At 43.6% G+C, this 25,847-nt stretch overlaps 1 protein-coding gene across 2 annotated transcripts in view; it reads left to right on the forward strand.

Annotated features, from left to right (window-relative positions):
* The window catches only part of LOC118370107 (zinc finger protein 385B-like), a 143,431-nt gene that overhangs the window by 36,440 nt on the left and 81,144 nt on the right, over positions 1-25,847 (forward strand). Inside the window, exon 2 of one of the 2 annotated variants that reach the window (XM_035754907.2) lies at positions 3,517-3,852. In XM_035754907.2, coding sequence (XP_035610800.1) covers positions 3,519-3,852 — 334 coding nt within the window. In that variant the 5' untranslated portion in view covers positions 3,517-3,518. Of the gene's footprint in view, positions 1-3,516; positions 3,853-10,283; positions 10,405-25,847 lie in introns of those variants that run through there. The other variant, XM_035754908.2, reaches the window with a different exon arrangement.

Here is a 25,847-nt window from a genome sequence, read left to right on the forward strand (position 1 = left end):
AAGGTGAGCATAGGATATGCTGCAGCAACTGTAGGCCTTCCTGTCACAAGAGTGACATGATGAGATGATAGGTCTACATCCATTGTGAATTGCTTTCCATACTGAGATGGGTTGTCTGACCCCACCCTGAGCATTGATTCATCTTGCAGAAGCCGTAGATAAGCAGATTTAGACATTGCATATAATTTAACAGTTCCATTTCACGTCATGCTGTTCATATAAATAATTTATTGTCATTCACCGGCTTCTCGCAGTTATTTATCCCGGATAAAGGGAGTGGTAACCGGGTTCCCCGCCATTCAACCCTAGTGTGTATGTGCTTGGATGTGCGCCTGAATGTTTGTAACTGTGTATGCACGAGATGTGTCGCTGTTTGCATGAGAACGTGTGTATCTGGAAGGTTGCGTTAGCAGTTGATGTTATTCTTCAGTAACACACACCCCAAAGCAAATCGTGGGGGAGTAAAATATATTTATTCAAAGAGAACAAATCATAGTTGTTATGCTGGAAAGTATATGTTAGATGTTTATTCTTCCCTGTCCTCCAGTGTTTTCTCCAGTGAACAAAGAGACAGGATGTAGTTTATCCCCAAGCCTGTCACGCCCTGACCTTAGAGAGCCATTTTATTTCTCTATTTGGATAGGTCAGGGTGTGATGTGGGGTGGGCATTCTATGTTTTGTTTTCTATGTTTCTTTATTTCTATGTTTTGGCCGGGGTATGGTTCTCAATCAGGGACAGCTGTCTATCGTTGTCTCTGTTTGGGAATCATACTTAGGTAGCCATTTTTCCCTCCTTTCCGTGTGGGTAGTTAACTTTGTTAGTGGCACTTAGCCCTGTAAGCTTCATGGTTGTTTTGGTCGTTCGTTTGTTGTTTTGTTGGCGACATTTTTAAATAAAAGGAGAAATGTACGCTCACCACGCTGCACTTTGGTCCACTTATTTTGACGACGTGACAAAGCCTAGCCTTTGGTTGACCAATTGGAATTCCTTGCAGTAAAATTGGGCCAATTGCAAAATACCAAGTTTTCCATTTCAGGCTCAATGTAAAAACAGTTTGGACCAATGAGAACTTGCTATGAGTCCCGGACTGAAATTCCTACACAGATCCAAAATAGATGTTGAACTGAAAAACACAAGTTCCATTGCTCTCTAGCCCTCTTCACCTCTAGTCCTCTGCATTGTGTATTTATATTACACCCCAACTGTAAGAATGTTTCTATCTGTTAAGTATTCAGGCCCCTTGACCTTTTACACATTTTTATACAAACCTTATTTGAACATTTATTAAATTGTTGTATTTTTCCCTCAACAATCTACACACAATACCCCATAATGACAAAGCAACAACAGGTTTGTAAGAATTTTTGAAAATGTATAAAAACTGAAATATCCCATTTACATAAGTATTCATACCCTTTACTCAGTATTTTGTTGAAGCAGCTTTGGCAGCGATTGCAGCCTCAAGTCTTCTTGGGTCTGTCGCTACAAGCTTAGAACACCTTTATTTGGGGAGTTTCTCTCATTCTTCTCTGCAGAACCTCACAATCTCTGTCAGCTTGGATGGGGAGTGTTGCTGCACAGCTTTTTTCAGGTCTTTCCAGAGATGTTCAGGGATTTGCACTTGCAACCTTTCAGTTACTAGTCCAATGCTCTAACCACTAGGCTACCCTGCCGACTAGTCCAATGCTCTAACCACTAGGCTACCCTGCCGCGGGTTCAAGTTTGATCTGGCTGGGCCACTCTAGGACATTCAGAGACTGAAGACAGTCCTGTGTTGTCTTGGTTGTGTGCTTTGGGTCATTGTCCTGTTGGAAGGTGAACCTTCACCAAAGTCTGAGGTCCTGAGCACTTTGGAGTAGGTTTTCAACAAGGTTCTCTCTGTACTTTGCTCCATTAATCTTTGCCTCAATCCTGACTAGTCTCCCAGGCCCTGACGCTGAAAATCATCCATGCAGCATGATGCTGCCACCACCGCGCTTCACCGTAGGGATAGTCCCAGGTTTCCTCCACACGTGACACTTGTCATTGAGGCCAAAGAGTTCAATCTCGGTTTCATCAGATTAAAGAATCTTGTTTCTCCCCCTATTGCTCAGTTTGGCCAGCTCAAGGTGATTCCAAACTTCTTCCATTTAAGAATTATAGAGGCCACTGTGTTCTTGGGGACCCTCAATTCTGCAGACATCACCAATGAACTGGTCCAAACACACTAAGACAGTCGTGAAGAGTGCACAAAACACATTTTCCCTCTCAGGAGACTGAAAAGATTTGGCATGGGTCCCCAGATCCTCAAGAAGTTCCACAGCTGCACCATCGAGAGCATCCTGACCTGTTGCATCACTGCCTGGTATGGCAACTGCTCTGTATCTGATCGTAAGGTGCTACAGACGGTAGTGTGAATGGCCCAGTACAACACTGGGGCCAAGCTTCCCGCCATCCAGGACCTATATAATTGGGGCGGCAGGGTAGCCTAGTGGTTAGAGCATTGGACTAGTAACTGAAAGGTTGCAAGTGCAAATCCCCAAGCCGATAAGGTACAAATCTGTCATTCTGCCCCTGAACAGGCAGTTAACCCACTGTTCCTAGGCAGTCATTGAAAATAAGAATTTGTTCTTAACTGACTTGCCTGGTTAAATAAAGGTAAAAAATAAAACAATAATAATAATAGGCGATGTCAGAGGAAAGTCCAAAAATGGTCAGATACTCCAGTCACCCGAGTCTTAGACTGTTTTCTCTGTTACTGCACGGCAAGTGGTACCGGAGCGCCAAGTCTAGGACCAAAAGGCTCCTTAACAGCTTCTACCCCCAAGCCATAAGACTGAACAATTCATCAAATGGCCACCGGACCAGGTGACCTGGTGTTTACCAACTAGTTGCTAATCCATTTGGAACGAGTGGAGTGACAGTGCTTTGATAAACACCAGGTTCACCTCTGGCCCCCGGGAAGCCTGCACCCTCTGTTTGACACAACGAGTGTCTGAGAATCATCATTTTTCATCTCCGTCAAAGAAAAATCACTTGACCTTTTGCTGATAGGCAATTTGGCAGTGAGTAATGCTGGGTCTGGGCTATAGCTTTGTCCCAAATGGCACCCTATACCTGGGATAAAAGTAGCACACTGTATAGGGAATGGGTACCATTTTGGATACACGTTTTGTGATGATGGCAGAGCAGAGGTAAAACAAGTGGTACTAGTTGATGTGTTGACAGTTTTTGAGTGGAACTCAAAGGTAATGGCATGTGAAGACTTTGTGCAGAAGGTGACGCTAAAAAAAAAAAAAAAAGTGGTTTTGAGAGAAGACTTTTCTCCCTCTGCAATTACCGTCCTCGTATTTTTTGCCTGTATCCATGCTCTTGGTGTTACCTCAGGAGTTTTGCTACGAAATCCCAGCCGTTTGCACCCGAGTTGGAAAACTGAAGGGCAGCACACTGCAAGATGTCTAAAGAAGACCTTGCCAATTCTGTACCTGTTACTCATCTCTTGACTCACCCTGTTCCCCCGCTATGTTAATTTCTAGGTATGAAAAGGCCTCGGAGTCCAACCCAGTTGCTGCAGAAAGGCAGTGGCGGTGGCCATGGCGGAGGCGTGTGCTTGCCCTTCAACCTGTGTGGCGAGCTGCTACAGGAGCCCGAAGAAGGACACCCAGATGGCCCTCAGCAGAAGAAAAGGCTGCTCTACTCCCTCTGCGAGGTGTGCAACCTTCAGCTCAACTCAGCCGCCCAGGCCCAGGTCCACTACAACGGCCGTTCCCACCTGCGCAGGGTCAAGCAGCTCAACAATGGAGAGCTCCCCCCGAGCACAGGCAGCGGCACCAGTCCAGCACCGGCCAGCACTCTCACCTGCTCCAGCACAGGTAAGCTGGGACAACTCGCCATTCACCGATTCACTGGAACATAGAATAAAATAGAATAATATGTTATTAGTCTGTCTACTGAGACATAATTATTCTGCTCTACTTCCAACACCCAAAGAGTTGTTTGTCTCTGTTCATCTGTCTCTCTTTCTCTGGGCGTGCATGTGTGTGTGTGTGTGTGTGTGTGTGTGTGTGGGCACTGTGCACGCATGCAATTGTGAACGGAGGTGTGTGTGTTTTTGTGAGTGAGAGAGAAAAGTGCATCGTGTCCTGTGGGTTACTCATGGTGAAGAGATTCCCTGCCCCCCATGGTTGACGAGGCTTGTGATGGGCTGTGCCCTCTCTCTCCCCTGAATTAACCCAGCTGGAGATGCCTGTTTAGGGCCAGAGTCTGAGCATCATGCACCCGCACACCCTAGAGTAACGAGCTCTCATGGAGGAGAGAAGCCATGGACCTGGGGTTGGAGCTCGGCTAGAGCTGGCGATTGAGGGTCAGGCTGGAGCTGAGGCTGTGGGTCAGTTGATGCGGAGGTTGGAGCCCGAAGTCGGGCTGGGGCTGGGATTGTGGGTCGGCTTGGGCTGGAGTTGGGAGGTCGACTGTTGCCTGCTCATGGCAGAGCTGCAGCTCAAACACCACTCTCAGTGTATTATTGGTGAGAGAGCAGGGAGGAGAGAGTGAGAGGATTACATAGGTCAGGTGCAGTGGGGCAGAGGAATATAATCACAGTTACCAGGGCAGATGTACTGTAAACAGCATGGAAAGAGCACTTGCGGGTGAAACACCATTTAATAACACTGATGTTGTAGAGGGATGCATTGGGGAAACAAGATTAAACCCTTACGAATAGGTAAGGTTAGATGTTAATAAAAAACATTGAAGCGATTTGCAGAAACATTTAAATGGAACACCACTAGCTAAACAGTAACAGAGTTTTGGAAGAAAATGACTGGGACCATCCAGCAGAACTAGGTTCAAGTATTATTTATTTTCTTTCAGATTATGAACCAATGGAATAGTCCCCCAAAAAATGCTAATCCCACCCATCTGCCACACAATTGATAAAAAAGTATTTGAAAGAAAACAAGCTATGCTATTTGAACCCAGGTCTGTGTTAAAGTCTATTCATAACTCTCCTTTCAGTCAGGAGGTCCACACTGCTGTTGTTGTGTCTTTGTAGAGCTGTCTGAGCCAAACAAATGTAATTACAGCAGACTCAGGCTAGGACTGGAGATCCTCCTCAGTAATACTATATCATCCTAATCAGGAAGTGATGCAGAGCGCCTGGAAATCTCCTAAAGTCACCACACACCTTGTAAATAAATGAGTCCTTGACCTGCAGTGAACCAATCCGTGGCGTGCCTGGGCCTTCAGTGAAGTCCTACACAGTCCCACCCGAATTAATCCACCTCTTATTATCATCATTATGATGCCATGGCTCTAGACACTATACATTTAGACAGAAACGCAGTATAACCAGGCGTTGCATCACCTTGAAATTTACATTTTTATTCAGAGAATTGCAGGGGAGGAGTACAATACCTTTTCATTGTGCAGCTTTGTTGCCCTGCGCGCTTGTTCGTTGAGCTGTAGATCCACTCGGGTGTCCCCAAAGGTTTTCAAAAGCACCATTGCTTGTAAGTGCCCAGTCGTACTTTGGTGTCTCGTTGCTGTCTTTGTTAGACAACTCAGGTTTGCAAAGACAGTGTGGCTCCAAACACCAAATCGATCACTTGCAAATTATAGGCATGAGCAGTCTGGGTCAGCATGTAATGCTCTTGTGCAACAATGTACCAACATCCAGTGGAAAGCCTTCCCAGAAGAGTGAAGGCTGTTATAGCAGTAAAGGGGGGACCAACTCAATTAATGGCCATGATTTTTTTTTAATGAGATGCTCAACGAGCAGATGTTCACTTACTTTTGGTCTTGTGGTGTAGGTAGCCTAAACAGTACCAACTACCAGCCTACAGGATCCAGATAACACTGGCCTCACCACTAGATGGCAGTGCTGACAAAAAGCAGTAGCCAAGACACTGCACCATAGAGCCGCGGAAAGGGTTTATGGTGAGTGTTGGTGTTATGAATATAAAATATATATATTTGCACAGTAGCCCTTTTTGTCCCATGGTTGATTTAAAAACCAAATAATTGCTGTGGGGACTTTACTCCCCTCACAGGTATATATGCTTCCAGTGATCAGAATATCAATAATTTGTAGACAAAACAATTTGCCTTGGGTTTTCATTGAAATTCTAGCAATTCTTTGAATTTGACCTTTCATGTTCATTGGCATTTCTATGTAATTTGTAAATACAACATTGAAATGTCTCTTTGATGAGAGCTCAATAATAGAAATATAGGAATGTCACCGTGCAAATGGTGGGCAACATCATCCGTGTATATACAAAAATATTATCTGAAAGTACAAATGCAATTGTCTTATGTGCATGTATTTAGGCTACACACAGCATTTACATTTACATTTAACAGCACTGAGGTAAAAACTGTTCTGGTGCTTTGGTAGGTTCCTGAGCTCTGAAGCTATTTTACAAGTACAATGTAAAAGAGTCATGAGTGAGCAACAAAGCACATTTTCACCCATAGTCGATTTTGCATCACCTTGAGATTAATATGACAGAAACAATGACCTCATCAAACCTAGGCTGGGAGCATAACTGTTTGGAAAGTCAATTACTTTATTAGTTAATGAATGTGTTGTGTCTCTTGGGCATTGCTGTAAATATAATCATGTAATGGGATCTTGATTTACCAACAACGACGAGACGGCCTACAGGGAGGAGGTGAGGGCCCTCGGAGTGTGGTGTTAGGAAAGTAACCTCACACTCAATGTCAACAAAATGTGTGTGTGTGTATACGTATATGCTCGTCTATACATCTCCCAACATTGATGACAAAAAAAACGAACAAACACACGCACAAACACATCCCTCTGCCTGTCCCTGAGGACAGTGTTTCCGCAGTGTTTTGTCCTTCTCTTCTGATATAGTCATCGAAAAGACTTTCTGAATCGCACCAGTGACTAATCAGTGATTGCACTTCCCAACCAGTGTTGCAATCAATATGGCACTGGTACTGTATAATTCAAACTCATTTGTTCGCCTCTTTATTTACAATTGTAACAGACACTATTTGAAATCGCCCTTCGAGCATGAAAGCAGACATTGGCAAGATGCCAAGTTGGCCCCCTCTTGGTGATAATTGAAGCATTGCTCCAGATGCTATGGCAGAGGTCAAAAGTAGTGCACGATTTTGGGGAATAGGGTGCCATTTTGGAACGCAACCTTTAATTGAAACTCACCAGTGAGGGCAATCAGACAGGCTTTATTTGTTTCTGTACTTGGCACGGTCAATGGAGAAATGAGCTGCTAGCTAGGTCAGGGAAACTGCTGACACGTCATTGGGGAGCATCAAGATGCTATTGGGACAGATTGCACAGAGGACATTGGCACTCACTCAGACACACACACACTCTTGTGTGCACACACATACACGCATGTACACACACACACACACACACAACACACAGATGACGGCAAGAGCAGTGCACCATTCCGGGCTGTGGTGTGGGATCTCTCTATTTACTTTCCATTAAGGACAACTTCTGTTTAGGTTAGAGAAATAATGCACATGAAAAGTGATCTAATTTTGGTGTGAGTGGCATCCAGTGCCGGTGATTTGGTATTCAGGCACTGTCAAACTGCCTCCTGTCAACAGAAGCAGAGCAGGGCCAACACGGCAGGTTAGGGGGAAGGGAAGCGGGAGGAGAGGGGCGAGGACAGACTGATTTGGGCTTTGGGACCAGTAGGACCTCTAGAGAACGATCTTGAGAGAGCTAGATGTTTGACTGACATTTCTGTTGCTCCTGTCCACCAAGCTCCTTCCTCCCTCTGCCTCAACAGACTCCACTTGGAACACAAGGTCGTTTTCATTAGGACAGGGTATGGAGTACAGCTGGTCCAAATTGCTCCCTATAACCCCTCAATGTGGTTAGCATGTCTGGATAGGTATAAGCAGTGTAGTAGTAAAGCTTCCACCATATTGCTTGCTGCAAGGATTATGGCCAAGTAAAGTGATAGGGAACGAACTGGGACGAGCTTGTTGTGTAGTGTACCCAAGTACAGCGTAGCATTGTGTAGTGTCGGGGGTTGTGGCGGACTGCTGTGCATGCATTGCTTTCACACGCCAAGGTCACTTTCACACTCTTAACGTAGCACGTTTATTGTCTGCTCTTGTAGATTGACATGAGAGAGAGGTTGAAATATATCCCACATGAAAAAAGTTGTTTGAACCAGCGACACCCCCTATGGCTACAGTCCTTGTATTTCATCATTCTCAGTATTACTCCTGGCCAGCACCGTTGACTTGGCAGCACACAGTATATTTGAGGAGCTTTACATAGCCAAGATCTTTTCAGAAGCTTTGTTTTATTTCGGCCATAGTACATCCCTCATGTTTTTCCCCAAGGCTCGAGACATATGTTTGCTATATCAGAAGGTGGAACATTTGTGGCGTTTGGCACATGTCGAGGCTCTCACTCTGTGTCAGTGAGAACACATGCTCTGTCTCTGTCGGGAGCTCAGTGTTTGTAGTTCTCGTCCGTCATCTCTCTCCCTCTTCTCTCGCTCTCTCTCTCTATTCAATTTCAATTTAAGGGACTTTCTTGGCATGGGAAACGTGTTTACGTTGCCAAAGCAAGTGAAATAGATAATAAACAATACAAATGAACAGTAAACATTACACTCACAAAATTTCCAAAATACATTTCAAATGTCGTATTATGTCTGCATACAGTGTTGTAATGATGTGCAAATAGTTAAAGTACGTGTTAAAGTATTAAAACATAAATATTGGTTGTATTTACAATGGTGTTTGTTCTTCACTGGTCACCATTTTCTTGTGGCAACAGGTCGCAAATCTTGCTGCTGTGATGGCACACTGTGGTATTTGACCCAATAGATATGGGAGTTTATCAAAATTGGATTTGTTTTCGAATTCTATTTGGGTCTGTGTAATCTGAGGGAAATATGTGTCTCTAATATGGTCATACATTTGGCAGGAGGTTCTCTCTCTCTTTCTCTCTCTCTCTCTCTCCCTTTCTCTCTTGGCACAGGCCATGCCATCACACTGTGGCCACGGCCAGGCTCCCTGGTGCTGTGTGCCTGGCTCTCCGTGCCAGTCCTGCTTTATATATCCCATGCCTTGACCGTGCCAGGCCCTGCTGACGCCAGGAAGACCTCAGCCCTCCTACTCCTTCATACAGGGATTAAACTTGGCAACCACTAATAGGGACTCAGTGGCACTAAAGGTTCAGAGATTAAAAAGGAAATGCCGATAGGGATATGTCAGTTGAAATTTGATGGAGATGTCTTCTTCCTCTTTAAAAATGTGTATGTGTGTGTGTCACCGGCATACCACGCTTGCTCGCACCTTGCGGGTGGCCCCGCAAAACTACGTGCACGTGTGTCATTTCATTTCTCTCACTATAAACCGTGTGTGCATACATGTGTGGTGTGTACATGTGTGAGAAAGATGACAGAGACTAACAAGAGTAGACAGGCTATCGGCTTGTTAGCTGCTTGGTCAGATAGAGAGGAATGTTATAACATGTTCTGAACGTCAAACACACACACTCTCTCACACACACACACACACACACACACACACACACACACACACACACACACACACACACACACACACACACACACACACACACACACACACACACACACACACACACACACACACACACACACACACACACACACACACACACACACACACACACACACACACACACACACACACACACACACACACACACACACACACACACACACACACACACACACACACACACACACACACACACACACACACACACACACACACACACACACACACACACACACACACACACACACTTATTTACAACTTACTCAGAAGTGTCACTGTGAACTAGTCTCTCCTCACCTCATTTGTTATCTCTAGTGGCATGGCTTATCTGTGTTTGTGTGTACGTGCATGCGCCTGTGCACGTGTGCGTGCCAGCTTGCGTGTGTGTGTGTGCGCGTGTCACTCTCTCTTTCTTCCCACTGAGTGAAGGGTTTTGCTCAGGGGGAAATGAGCCAGTGTCTAGGGAGCTGCGGAGGTGTGCTGATCTTAAAGTGTGTTGTCACACTGACGATAAGGCTCAGAGGCAAGGCGCACTAGTTCTTCACCACTCAACACAGTGCAGCATTTCTCTCTCTTGCTCACTCTCTCTCCCTTTCTCTCTCTCCCTCAGCTCTCTCTTTCTCTGTCTGTTCCTCTCCCTTTTCCCCTACTCTCTCTCTTTCTTAGTCCACCTCTCTCTCCTTCAATCTCCTTCTCTCTGTCGCTCTCTGCCCCCCCTCCCCCCCCTCCACAAACACACACACACACACCTACCTCTCTCTCGATCTCTCTTTTAACATAGGAGGACACAGATTCTATTCAGCATTGGGAGGGAGGAGTTGTGTGTGTGAATATGTGGACCAGTCTACTGAGCCGAGGTGAGCGACGCTGTTCCGTTGTTGCTGATTGTTTTCAGTAGTGATGTGCTTGACAGAACTCGAAGCTGGTAACAGTACAGCAAATGCATGACTTTGAAATTTCTTTCAGTTTATTGGTTTCATAGTAGTTGTTCCCTGCTTTGAGTGAATATGTGTTTGATATACAGTGTCTCTGTTAGGTTACAGTATGCCAACAGATTTTTTTATTTATTGTCTTTTGTATTGACATTTGAGAAGCAATTTTTTTATGATGTATAGTATTTTGAATACACAGTTATGGACAACTCTTTATAGCACACTGTAAAGAGGATGTCGTGAATTTGACAGTAACTTATAGGCAGCTAGTGGTAAGTAAGTTACTGTATTTCATATTGGAGTACAACTACTGTAATCTAAATGCAGTATCAAAGCAAGTACTGAGTAATGACACACAGTAAAATAGAATTGATTGTATTATACTGTTTTTAAAAAAAAGTTAATGCTAATGTAATTGTATAGAATGAATGATTTGAATTAGTTAAATTCTTTAAGAGCAGATGGGATTTGTATTTCACAGTATTATACTGTAATTACATGGGATTGGTGCAAGCAGGTTTGTTGATAGCTAATGTGTTTACACATTACAGCATATCAATTCATATTTGGTATGTTATATCACTTGCACTTCTAGAGGTCTTATCAAATGCTTTCAAATTGGCTGCGACTACAGGGCAACACTGACCAAAAGGACATGTCAAAATGCTCAACAAGGTTTAAGACTTGATGCCATTCCAATCTGTCCCCTATACATTTTCATTTCATGGGGCGCTACTACTACATACCAGTTAAATTGGTGCAGCATTGTTTAAATATGTTAATGTGCCAGAAACAGCAATACCATGCACCCACTGTTGGTCAAAATGGTTTTGCACAATAACATGGTACTGTCCTGTATTCTGTGGGATGGAATTACTGCACACAAACCTTTCCCACAACGCATCATAAATTACAGTATGCTTCAGTAAATCTTTTTACACTATTTTACTGTTGATAATACCCCAAATTACCAGATAAATTACAGTTTTCCATTAGTGTGTCTGTATGTACTCTACTCATCTACTTGGGAATCAGAAGGTGTGTGTGTGTGTGTGTGTGTGTGTGTGTGTGTGTGGTGTGTGTGTGTGTGTGTGTGTGTGTGTGTGTGTGTGTGTGTGTGTGTGTGTGTGTGTGTGTGTGTGTGTGTGTGTGTGTACACAGCTTGTGACCATAGATTGTTGATACTAGAGTAAGGGCTGTTGTATTCTGTAACAGTCAATCATGACTGTGTGTGTCTGTCTGTGTGAGGGTTTGTGACTGTGTGTGTATTTTCTTTGGTTGTGCGTCTGTGCATGCGTGACTGTGTGTGTTTGTTTGCTGAAAGAGCTATATGGAGTCAGGAGTTTTTTCCTCTGTCATTATGCAGAAAGCTTATTCAATAGGTCAATATCACACCGTCTATCTATGTCTGCCTGCCTGTCTGCCTGTCTGTCTCACCATGGGCCATCAGAAATGAGTGAGGCTGCCCTGAACCCAGTATATTGGTCAATTCTAATGCCTGTTGATTGTATTTATTGGTGTTGTCTGGATTTGAATGTATGTCCAGCATTATACATTATGTTCTTCAAGCTTATGTACTTCAATTACTGTAGATCAATAGACACAGTATTAATGTGGAGAATAGCTTTAAATCAGCTTTACGGTGGTAGGGGGGGGCTTCATATCGCCTTCTCACACCATGTCACTTTTATGGGGGGGCTGAAAAGTAGTGTCAGTCTGCTTAATACTCGCCCCTAGGCTCCCTTATATTGGGTTGCGTTCATTAGGGTACGCAGCAAAAAAGTATTTAGCATTTTGCAAGGGAAAAATCCAGGTAGTACCTACCTGTTTCACTCCATTTCCCTTTATTTCGGACCACTTTCTTCTGTTTCTTGCCTAATGAACACAACCCTGTTGGTGTGATGCTTTAGCCTCGCAGTCCACTGCTCCTCCACAGTATAACCAGCTCATAGTCTGGAGGAAGCATGGTGAAATGGTTTCTCAGACGTTTGTCCTCAGACCGGCTGGCTGAAATTAATACAAACATTTGCATTTTCATGTGCATGTGAGTTCCTCTGGATAATTTTTATTTGGTCTCTCTGCTGAGTTAACCCACCTGTTGTGTTCCGGTCGAATTGGACCGATTTTACAAGGTTTCTCTCTGAAAAAGGTACACAGGGCATCTGAACACACAAAATACATTTTGATGATTTTCATTACATTTAGTTTTTTTTATTTGACTTTTGTACACCTGTGGTTTTCCTGGTCAAATATGACCGGTCATTAGAAATTAATGGATGAGACTACAATTAGTGTATAAAATTGAGTTCAGGAACATGCCCATTCATCAGATGGACACACTTCCTCTCCCAGACCCCCACATGCATGTTTGTTTGAGCACACACACACACACACCTCACTCCCCTTCTTGTCTTCCGTAGCAACCCCCTACGGGAACCTTTCCCCAATAGAAGCTTTCCCCCGCGGGAACCACACCTGTTGGCATTCTCACAAACAATCGCAACATTTTAACTTTTCTCGCAGCTCTGGAAAATAAAGCTTTTTTGAGGCCTTGCTCACAATTCATTCTGTGGCAGCACAATGACCAACCAATATACTTTATGTGAGGTTCTTGATCATATCTTTGATCATGACACTGGTGAGGAGGAGAGAGGCCAGGAAACTGACAGTGAAGATGCATTAGAGGAGGAAGTGTCAGAAGTTGAAGACAACACAGATTATGATCCAGACCAAGAGACAACCGATGTGGAACAATCCAGTGATGAGGAAGAGGGCCCTGCTGAGGTTGTTGTTACATTGCAGTGATGAGGAAGAGGGCCCTGCTGAGGTTGTTGTTACATTCCAGTGATGAGGAAGAGGGCCCTGCTGAGGTTGTTGTTACATTCCAGTGATGAGCAAGAGGGCCCTGCTGAGGTTGTTGTTACATTCCGGGTCAAATAATGGGAATTTGTCCTGGTCTTCATCCCCACCTGAGAGGAGAGGTCGGCTGTCAGCTGAAAATGTTATCAGGATGACCCCAGTGCCAACGAGATACGCCATATCCCGGGTTGATGACATAAAATCCTGATTTGAACTGTTCCTGACAGTCAATTGAAACTATAGTGATCAACATGACCAACTTGGAGGGGGAGACACGTTTACAAAGACAACTGGAAGTAGGTAGACCATACAGATGTTCAAGCATACGTAGGTCTCTTGATTTTGGCTGGCGTATACAGGTCCAGAAACAACCTACCACCAGTTTATGGGATGCAGAGTCTGGTCGTGCCACTATGTCATTTCAGACATTTCACCCGTGTTGTCAAGGGTGATTCGCTTCGACAACCATGATACATGACCAGGCCGCCGTCAACCAGACAAGCTGGCAGCAGTCAGATAGGTTTGGCACAAGTGGGTGGAGAGCCTGCCACTCATCTATAACCCAAGTCCAGGCACATGCAACAACCACCACACATTTTCCAACATGTGCATGAGAACACACAAAATGTTACCACCATTGATTGACAGATTGTGAACATTTTAATGTTTGTTATTGTTAGTAATACTGTTATTTTTTACTGTTGTTCTTTAGTGCGTTCAGACATACATTTTGTAATATGGTAAAGTTTTCAAGTGTGGTTTTGGGCCTATGTCCTTTCTTTACTTATAAAATCATACCGGTCAGTTTTGACCGGGAACTCAACCGATGTTATTTTGTGCCACTATTTAAAATGTTGAAATGGTTTCAAAACAAATGTCCTTAATTAACTTTGACACAAAGTGATAAATAGCACAATATGTTTCATCTGAGTATTTGTTATAGTCAAAATAATCCAAACATTATGCATTTTCTTTTACTCAAAACCGAGTTGTATGAGCTCAGGTCAATTAATAACAAATAGAAGTTCAAAACGTGTAATGTTCACAAGAACTTAAGTTGATAAAAAGATCTAACACAACATTAGGTGATAATATGTATAATTATGGATTTATAATCAGCTGTAATGGGGTGGTCATTTAGGACAAGGAACACAGAATGAATTAACATGAAACAAACACAACAGGAGGGTTAATTGAATCTTTGAAGTCTCTTCTGTGATGTTAAGCCCTGAGAACAACTAAGTGGTTGGGGCAGGGAAAAATGTAATGTAATACACTCATATTCATAGACGGAGCAATGGATGCAAGGATCAATGGCAATATATCATTATTTTAAAAGTCAACATTTGTATGTACCAATCCCAGATTGCAATTTCAGTACAACTGAAGTGGGTACCTTTTGGAAATTTGTGCGTCTTTCCACGTTAATATGAGAGTTCAATGCAATTTAATCACTTTTAGTCAAGTCAACTCTAACAACCGACACATTGCTGATTTAGTGTTGTACCAAGATCAAATATTAGATGAATAATGTGAGGAATGTCTTTAGAGATCAAATAGTAGCTTTGGTATTGCCAGTAGCGGTGCGTGGGTAAAATCAATGGGGGGGGAAAAAGCCATTTAACAACCTATGTGGTGTTATAATTGTGTTGTTTGCTCTATAACCGGTTCGTTTATATGCCTTGCAACCGTGATATGTAGGCCTGAGGCCAAAACAATAAGAATACACAGTGGCAGAATAAATTCAACCACACCTTGGCTTCATCACGAAACCGAAGAGCAACCTCTGTCCGGTAAGGCCTGTTTCAAGCCCAATACAATTAATAGGCAATATAAAGTGTGCGTGTCTGCTATCTGAAAGGTTATAGTTAGTCCTGAGCAATTAGTACTTTTCTAGGTCTGTTCGGTTTCAGTTTGATTATTCCGTTTTGCGGACCCCCACAAGTGTCAGGGGACTCATATAAAGGTAACCGTACTGGTTAAGGAAATGAGCCTCCACCGAAACCTCCAGCGACTGTTCACGGCCCGGAACCTCCAGCGACGGTCAACGTTCCAGAGCTTCCAGCGACGGTCAACGGTCCGGAACCTCCAGCAACGGTCCGGAGCTTCCAGCGACGGTCAACGGTCCGGAGCTTCCAGCGACGGTCAACGGTCCGGAGCTTCCAGCGACGGTCAACGGTCCGGAGCTTCCAGCGACGGTCAACGGTCCGGAGCCTCCAGCGACGGTCAACGGCCGGAGCCATCCTCTGCGCCGGTGCCCAGTCCAGGCACGGCGTCCAGTCCCGCACCATGGCCGGCGCCTTTCTCTGCTCCGGAGCCGCCACCAGCGCTAATTGCCCACCCTAACCCTTCAGGTTTTGCGGTCGGCGTCCACACCTTTAGGGGGGGTTCTGTCATGCCCTGACCATAGAGAGCCCTTGGGGTTAGCAACCGCTGAATAGCATAGCGCAACAGTCAAATAATATTACTAAAAAGTATTCATATTCATGAAAACACAAGTGCAATATTGCAAAACACAGCTTAGCTTTTTGTTAATCCACCTGTCGTCTCAGATTTTGAAATTATGCGAAAGCAATCCAAGCGTTTGTGTAAGTTTATCAATAGCCTAGCATAGCATTATGTACACTTAGCTCAGGAAGCTTGGTCACGAAAATCAGAAAAGCAATTAAATTAACCGTTTACCTTTGATCTTCGGATGTTTTCACTCACGAGACTCCCAGTTGCACAACAAATGTTCCCTTTGTTCCATAAAGATTATTTTTATACCCAAAATACCGACGTTTGTTTGTCGCGTTATGTTCAGAAATCCACAGGAAAGAGCGGTCACGACAATGCAGACGGAAATTCCAAATAGTCTTCATAATGTCCACAGAAACATGTCAAACGTTTTTTATAATCATTCCTCAGGTAGTTTTTAAAGTATATATTCGATAATATATCAACAGAGTGTGTAGGTTTTTCAATAACAGCGGGAGGAACAATGGCGGCTTTACTCTGTAGCGCAAAAACTCACTCTGAGAGCCCCCACCTATCCACTTACGCAATGTGATCTTTCACGCTCATTTTTCAAAATAAAAGCCTGAAACTATGTCTAAAGACTGACACCTTAGGGAAGCCAGAGAAAAAGGAATATGGTTGATGTCCCTTTAAATGGAGGATAGGCATGCATAGGAACAGAAGGGTTTCAAAATAAGAGGCACTTTCTGATTGGATTTTCCTCAGGCCTGCAATATCAGTTCTGTTATACGCACAGACACTAATTTGACAGTTTTGGAAACTTTAGAGTGTGTTCTATCCTAATCTGTCAATTATATGCATATGCTAGCATCTGGTCCTGAGAAATAGGCCGTTTTACTTTGGGAATGTTATTTTTCCAAACATAAATAGTGCCCCCTAGCTTCAAGAGGTTAACACTTTTTTTTGGTTACGACATCATTCCATGTGTTACTTCATAGTTTTGATGTCTTCACTATTACTCTATGGTGTAGCAAATAGTTAAAATGAAGTAGGTGTAGGTTAAAAATAGAAAAAGTAGGTTCAATTGAGTAGGTGTGACCAAACTTTGGACCGGTACGGTGTATATGTATTTATTTCTGTATTTTTTTGCCATTTATGAATGTGTTATTCAGTGTGTTTCTCTGGGCTATAGTAGTAAAGTCCAAATTCAATATATTATCCCCAAAGAATTATCCCTAAAGGGGTCCTAAAATTCCAAATCAAATAGTTCAATGATCCATAGTGTGACCACCTTAAAACATTCCAATATGTCAGTTTGGGAACCCCCCCCCCCAACGGCTTCGACTTTTAAAATGTAAGGATTAGCCCCTTTTTTTCCCGCATAAAATGACAAAAGTAGTGCGCTATGTAGGGAATAGTGTGCCATTTGAAGAAGCACACTGTATTGGAATAAGGTGCATTTTGGGACACACCCAAAATGCCAAAGCCTAGGCACTAGATCCCGAGATCAAGAAGAACCCAATGAAAGTTTCAGAAGGCTCCCACCCAATTACTGGCATTATTCAAATCCCAAGCTTGCTAAACACTGCATTGATAAACGGTGCATATATTTGATGTTTATTTCAAGAGCTTGAAGCTTTCAGAAGTTCCCACCTCAGACTGGTCAGACTGAGACATTGAGGGTATTATTATGTTGTGAATGGTGCCAATAAAAATAATGGAATGGTGGACTTGTTACTCTTTGAACTTGTAATTATACAGCACTATAGGTCAAAACACACAGCATTGTAAAAATGCCTTCAAATTGGTTGTTTGTTAGCATTGGCCCAACCACATTCCTTTGTTTGATAAATCCTGACTTTTTGTGTGGTTTGGGTTTTGTTGCACTGCACAGCACACCTATTGTTGGTCTACCTGTCTGTCTACCTGTCAACCTGTCTGCCTGCCTGGTTGTCTGCCTGTTTTGTCTTTCCTTTGGTCGATTCTCATCTGGCACTGTATGAAGCAAAGCAAAACTGCACTTTTACCAACCTCTTTCCATAGTATGTTCCGTCAGCTCAAATGACAGTGACAGTTGGAGAGCGATGACTCCATTGCCTCATTCACACTGTCACACATACAGCACCCCCACCAATGCTGAAAGGGTATTTCAGCACAAAGATTATCTGGAAGGTCTGTCCCGTTCTACTCAATGTTAATGATGTTGTGAACATTGTGGAAATTAAAGCTGGAGTGTATGAACTGTGATTGATGAGTGTGTCAGCTGTTTGGAATGAAAGGCCATTATCACTGGGAGATACAATTATAGATCATGACACAGTTGAATTTCACTGGGAGCTCTTTTCCTTAAGTCTAGTAGCTTAGTCTACACACAGCATCACGCTAGTTGTGTTAAGGGGAATACTCAAGCTTTTGTATTGGTAAGGAGACAGGACAAGCATTATGTTAGCCTCAGAACATCTTTACTAAGACAATACTGGATATGGTGTAGAGAGCATATGGGTTCTGTAGCATAATGCTTCAGCTCTGGTTAATGGTATGATGGTGTGAATAAATAAGAGGTGCTTGTATATGCTTCAATTCAAGATGTCTAAGTCAGGGGTGTCATTGACCCCCACATGACACCATATTCCCTATTTAGTGCACTTCTATTTTAACCAGGGCCCATTGGACTCTGGTCAAAAGTAGTTTAGGTAATAGGTTGCTAATTGAGACACATACCTATAACGCATCCAGGGCGAAACCAGGATGGAGACACAGGAGGCAGATGGTATTTATTGAAATACAATGGGCAGGTCGGGTACAGGCAGAAGTTCATAAACCAGGTCAGAGTCCAAAAGGTACAGTGGGGGTAGGCAGGCTCGAGGTCAAGGCAGGCTGAATGGTCAGGCAGGCAGGCTCAGTATCAGGGCAGGCAGAACTGGTCAAAACCGGGAGGGCTAGAAAAACAGAGGCTAGGAAAACAGGAGCACAGAAAACACGCTGGTAACCTTGACAAGACCAGACGTACTGGCAACAGACAAACAGAGAACACGGGTATAAATACACTTGGGATAATGAGGAAGATGGGCGACACCTGGAGTGGGGTGGCGAGAAGCACAAAGACAGGTGAAACAGATCAAGGTGTGACACATACCCAGTTTTACAGAAGACAAGAAAGGAGTTGTCCTTGGTCACGTTTTATGTTTGGGACCTTGGGAGAGCAAAGACAGCTGCTGTCATCGCTGTGGTTTACCCATGGCATTACGATGGTGGAGTTACAGGCTGGGTTGGTTACACAGGATAGCATTTATGCCACACATGACATAGGTTCTCCAATCTGACCAACCATTCAAAATATATAAGCCTGCTGTTTGTGTGAGAGAGAGTATATAACCTGCACATTTGTATGGGGCCTTTTGTGAAAATCTGACATTTGAGGAGTTGCTTGTGAAGGAAAACCAGATCTGTTTGAAATAAAGGACAAACAGCATTGTATGACCACTACAAACTGGAGAATGGAGTTGCTTAGCAGGTTAAAGGTGACTTATTAGCTTATTTCTGATTTACCAATAGGATGATATAATTGTATTTAATTTCAAGTTTGTTTCTCATGTTATGCTTCCCCTTCCACCTCTCGTTCCTCATACTTTTCAATGCACCGCAAGCTGATTCAATCCATTTCCACTAACATTGCTACATGTTCAAAACATTTTTCAGAAAGGAAGTTGAAAGTCAAAAGCAGTACATATGCTAAAAATTCACACATGGTGAACTATCCCTTGAAAAATCCTCAGGTAAACTTATTTCTGATAACAGAGAATTCAATCTGTTTGTGTCTCTCCTTTTTGCAGCCATGGGCTCTTCTCTCTAAAGAGAGATGTTAAATTTAAATATGAGATTCATTTCAAAGGGGATTCGGGATTCCAACAGCAGCACTGAGCACTTTGTCTCTGTACACATATTTGACTTTCTTGTTTGCTACTTCAAAGGCATCATTGTGCTTCTGGCTTGGTGTTCACCAATCGTGTATTCTAGTCCTGGCGTTTCTGTCTCGTACCGAATTGTTATTGTGCAAGTAAAGTCCTTGGAGAATAAACTGAATGATGTGATATCATACAATATTCAATATTCTTAATGTGAACCCACTTTTTCCTATTTTCTGCAAAATTAAGGATTTATGCTCTTACCAAGTGGGGGGGGGGGGGCGAGAAACAGACTTCAATTTGAGGTAAACCCCACTACAGCTTTGATATTCTTCTTTAAATACTGCTGTCAGGAATCCACAGGGAACCATATGGATTTTAGGGTTGAAAATAGTGCAGTTTATTATAATTGCCACTCAAGTTTCCCTTTATAAGACAGTCTGAGGACTCCCAGTTGAAGTCGGAACTTGACATACACCTTAGCCAAATATATTTAAACTCAGTTTTTCACAATTCCTAACATTTAATCTAAGTAAGAATGTTCTGTCGTAGCTCAGTTAGGATCACCACCTTATTTTAAGAATATGAAATGTCAGAATAACAGGAGAGAGAATTATTTATTTCAACTTTTATTTCTTTCACCACATTCCCAGTGGGTTTGAAGTTTACATACACTCAATTAGTATTTGGTAGCATTGCCTTTAAATTGTTTAACTTGGGTCAAACGTTTCGGGTAGCCTTCCACAAGCTGAATTTTGGCCTATTCCTCCTGACAGAGCTGGTGTAATGGAGTCAGGTTTGTAGGCCTCCTTCCTCGCACACGCTTTTTCAGTTCTGCCCACGCATTTTATATTGGATTGAGGTCAGGGCTTTGTGATGGCCACTCCAATACTTTGATTTTTTTGTCCTTAACCTCTCTGGGATATGTGGAACATATGGATTCCCAATGAAAACTAATTGAAAAGAGTGACAACAAAAAAAAAAGACATCTGAATGGTTTGTCCTCGGGGTTTCGCCTGCTAAATAGGTTCTGTTATACTCACAGACATGATTCAAACAGTTTTAGAAACTTCAGAGTGTTTTCCCACCTGACCAAAAGCCAGGGAAAATGCAGAGCGCCAAATTCAAATAAATTACTATAAAAATCAAACTTTCATGAAATCACACATGCAAGATAGCAAATTAAAGCTACACTTGTTGTAAATCCAGCCAACGTGACAGATTTCAAAAAGGCTTTTCGGCGAATGCAAATGATGCTACTATCTGAGGATAGCACCTCCGTAAATAAAGAGAGAGAACCATCTTTCAACCCTGCAGGCACGACACAAAACGCAGAAATAAAAATATAATTCATGCCTTACCTTTGACGAGCTTCTTTTGTTGGCACTCCAATATGTCCCATAAACATCACAAATGGTCCTTTTTGTTAGATGAATTCCATCGATATATATCCAAAATGTCTATTTATTTGGCACGTTTGATCCAGAAAAACACCAGTTCCAACTTGCGCAACGTGACTAAAAAAATATCTCAAAAGTTACCTGTAAACTTTGCCAAAACAATTCAAACTACTTTTGTAATACAACTTTAGCAATTTTTCTACGCAAATAATCATAACATTGAAGACCTGATGATCTGTGTTCAATACCGGAGGAAAACAAACTGGAGCTATCTTTCTGGTCACGCGCCTCTATCTAACAGTACACTACAAGTGACCCTCGTTCTGAACAGGGCTACTTCTTCATTACACAAAGGAAAAACCTCAACCAATTTCTAATGACTGGTGGCATCCAGTGGTGGCATCCAGTGGAAGCGGTAGGAACTGCAAGAAGGTCCCCCACTTCCCATTGGTCCTCCACTCTTGAGCACGCCCCTGCCAATCCCGAGGAGGGGGGGGGTCTGTGCATATTTGTAAACAACAGCTGGTGCACGAAATCTAAGGAAGTCTCTAGATTTTGCTCACCTGAGTATATTGTGATAAATTGCAGGCCACACTACTTGCCTAGAGAGTTTTCAGCTATACTTTACGTGGCTGTTTATTTACCACCACAGACAGATGCTGGCACTAAGACTGCACTCAGTCAGCGGTATAAGGAAATAAGCAAACAGGAAACCACTCACCCAGAGGCGGCGCTCCTAGTGGCCGGAGACTTTATTGCAGGGAAACTTAAATCAATTTTACCAAATTTACATCAACATGTGAAATGTGCAACCAGAGGGAAAGAAATTCTAGATCACCTGTACTCGACACACAGAGACTCATACAAAGCTCTCCCTCGCCCTCCATTTGGTAAATCTGACCACAACTCTATCCTCCTGATTCCTGCTTACAAGCAAAAATTAAAGCAGGAAGCACCAGTGACTCGGTCTATAAAAAAGTGGTCAGATGAAGCAGATGCTAAAACTACAGGACTGTTTTGCTATCACAGACTGGAACATGTTCTGGTATTCTTCCGATGGCATTGAGGAACACACCACATCAGTCACTGGCTTTATCAAAATGTGCATCGAGGACGTCGCCCCCACAGTGATTGTACGTACATACCAGAAGCCATGGATTACAGGCAACATTCGCACTGAGCTAAAGGGTAGAGCTGCCACTTTCAAGATGTGGGACTCTAACTCGGAAGCTTACAAGAAATCCTGCTATGCCCTGCGACGAACCATCAAACAGGCAAAGCGTCAATACAGGGCTAAGATTGAATCATACTACACCCGCTCCGACGCTCGTCTTATTTGGCAGGGCTTGCAAACTATTACAGACTACAAAGGGAAGCACAGCCACGAGCTGCCCAGTGACACGAGCCTACCAGATGACCTAAATCACTTCTATACTCGCTTCGAGGCAAGCAACACTGAGGCATGCATGAGAGCATCAGCTGTTCCAGACGACTGTGTGATCATGCTCTCCGTAGCTGACGTGAGTAAGATCTTTAAACAGGTCAACATACACAAGGCTGCAGGGCCTGACGGATTACCAGGATGTGTGCTCCGGGCATGTGCTGACCAACTGGCAGGTGTCTTCACTGACATTTTCAACATGTCCCTGATTGAGTCTGTAATACCAACATGTTTTAAGCAGACCAGCATAGTCATTGTGCCCAAGAACACAAAGGCAACCTGCCTAAATTACTACAGACCCATTTCACTCACGTCTGTAGCCATGAAGGGCTTTGGTAATGGCTCACATCAAAACCATTAACCCAGAAACCCTAGACCCACTCCACTTTTCATACTGCCCAAACAGATCCACAGATTATGCAATCTCTATTGCACTCCACACTGCCCTTTCCCACCTGGACAAAGGGAACACTTTTATGACAATGCTATTCATTGTCTACAGCTCAGCGTTCAACACAATAGTACCCTCAAAGCGCATCACTAAGGTAAGGATCCTGGGACTAAACACCTCCCTCTGCAACTGGATCCTGGACTTCCTGACAGGCCAGCCCCAGGTGGTGAGGTTAGGTAGCAACAAATCTGCCACGCTGATCCTCAACACTGGAGCTCCCCAGGGGTGTGTGCTCAGTCCCCTCCTGTACTCCCTGTTCACCCAGGACTGCATGGCCAGGCATGACTTCAACACCAAGTTTGCAGACGACATAACAGTGGTAGGCCTGATCACCGACAACGACGAGACAGCCTATAGGGAGGAAGTCAGAGACCTGGTCGGGTGGTGCCAGAATAACAACCTATCCCTCAACGTAACCAAGACTAATGAGATTATTGTGGACTACAGGAAAAGGAGCACCGAGCACGCCCCCATTCTCATCGACGGGGCTGTAGTGGAGCAGGTTGAGAGCTTCAAGTTCCTTGGTGTCCACATCAACAACAAACTAGAATGATCCAAACATACCAAGACAGTCGTGAAGAGGGCACGACAAAGCCTATTACCCCTCCGGAAATGAAAAAGATTTGGCATGGGTCCTGAGATCCTCAAAAGGTTCTACCGCTGCAACGTTGAGAGTATCCTGATTGGTTGCAACACTGTCAGGTACGGCAACTGCTCGGCCTCTGACCGCAAGACACTACAGAGGGTAGTGCATACGGCCCAGTACATCACTGGGGCTAAGCTGCCTGCCATCCAGGACCTCTACACCAGGCGGTGTCAAAGGAAGGCCATAAAAATTGTCAAAGACCCCAGCCACCCCAGTCATAGACTGTTCTCTCTACTACCGCATGGCAAGCGGTACCGGAGTGCCAAGTCTAGGACAAAAAGGCCCCTCAATAGTTTTTACCCCCAAGCCATAAGACTCCTGAACAGGTAATCAAATGGTTACCTGGACTATTTGCATTGTGTCCCTCCCCCCAGCCCCTCTTTTTACACTGCTGCTAATCTCTGTTTATCATATATACATAGTCACTTTAACTATACATTCATGTACATACTACCTCAATCAGCCTGACTAACTGGTGTCTGTATGTAGCCTCGCTACTTTTATAGCCTCGCTCATACTACCAGTGCTCCCACACGTTGGCTAACCGGGCTATCTGCATTGTGTCCTGCCACCCACCACCCGCCAACCCCTCTTTTACGCTACTGCTACTCTCTGTTCATCATATATGCATAGTCACTTTTACCATATCTACATGTACATACTGCCTCAATCAGCCTGACTAACCGGTGTCTGTATGTAGCCTCGCTACTTTTATAGCCTCGCTACTGTATATAGCCTGACTTTTTACTGTTGTTTTATTTTTTACCTACTTATTGTTCACCTAATACCTTTTTTTGCACTATTGGTTATAGCCTGTAAGTAAGCATTTCACTATAAGTTCTACACCTGTTGTATTCAGTGCATGTGACAAACTTTATTCATGCTTGTGTGACACTTGAATTTGTCTATGCGATTATAATGTGGGTCAAAAGAAATGGGAAATAAAGTATTACTTGAGTTTTTCGGGGATGGACACTGTCTAGGCATCTACCGGTGTCATCCCCACCTCCCACCTGCTGTGTAAAGGTGTCCTCCTAGCTAGCTATCACACAGTGTCCTTTGCTAACGCCACCTTTGTGTGTCTGTGTGTGTCAGAGAGGCAGTGGGTCAGCTCTGATTGAAGTCCTATTCTCTGGGAGCGAACGCCAGGAGCAGAACATATAAAACTTAAGAATTTGTTCTTAACTGACTTGCCTAGTTAAATAAAGGTTACATTTTAAAATATATATTTTCCTCCTGTCACTACACCTTATATCTTACCTCCTAAGCTGGTTGATATCCTCCTACCTCTTACCGCTTTCCTCAAATAAGCTAGATCCTACCTCTTACCTCCTTTCACCTACTGTAGCTCTTACCTCCTACCCCTCTACAGTCGCTCACTATTACCTCTTACATCCTACTTTGTAACTTATGCGGTGCCTGCTCCAACCGCTTACCTCCTACTGAAACTCGTACCTTCATAGCTCCTACACCCTACAGTAACTGTTCCTACCTAGTACTTCCTACATATTACAGTTTACCTTCTACCTCTGCTGTGGCTGCTGCTCCACTGACAGCTGCTTTATTGTCTGAGTGAGTCCGGCAGTTAGCGCACCAGCCACCTCCTCCCCCCACCGTGCCCCAGCGTGTGTTCCCCTGTCCTCACAGTAGAGCTAGCAGTGACAGCAGAATGCCAAAGTGGACCAGGAGGGGAGTTGCGTGGATGTACTCAGGCGTATTCACGATCACACTACATAGTGCAAGCATGCTTTTAGGTGAGTTGGACCGTTGGATTCCTTTTGATTTGATGGGAGCATGCAGTGCGTGGTGAAGGCGTCTGTTGACATGGTGTGGGCAGTTTGTGCTGATGTCAGAACACTCCCGTGTCTGTAGAATTGTCTGGAATTAATTGTTTGTTTGATCTAAATTTGAAAAGGTTTTTGAAATGTGGAAATGTCTTAAGTTGTCCAACAAGGATGTGTTTGAAGACTATATCTGTGCTGTCCTCTGTTACATAATACTTGGTTGTTGTTGCATTCTTATGCCTTTGAAATATGCGCTGTGCTCCTACTGTCACCGTGACAGTGTTCCTTAAGTGAGCAGCCAGCAGAACAGACGATGTTCAAGTGAATTGTGAAGGTGTTTTGAAAGAGCATTGATGATGATCCTACTTCTGCTTCAAATTCTAGATGGCATTGAGCTGAGAAATCAAGCTGAGAAATTCCCCTCC

This window comes from Oncorhynchus keta, chromosome 37 (assembly GCF_023373465.1).
Source record: "Oncorhynchus keta strain PuntledgeMale-10-30-2019 chromosome 37, Oket_V2, whole genome shotgun sequence".
Classification (NCBI taxonomy): domain Eukaryota; kingdom Metazoa; phylum Chordata; class Actinopteri; order Salmoniformes; family Salmonidae; genus Oncorhynchus; species Oncorhynchus keta.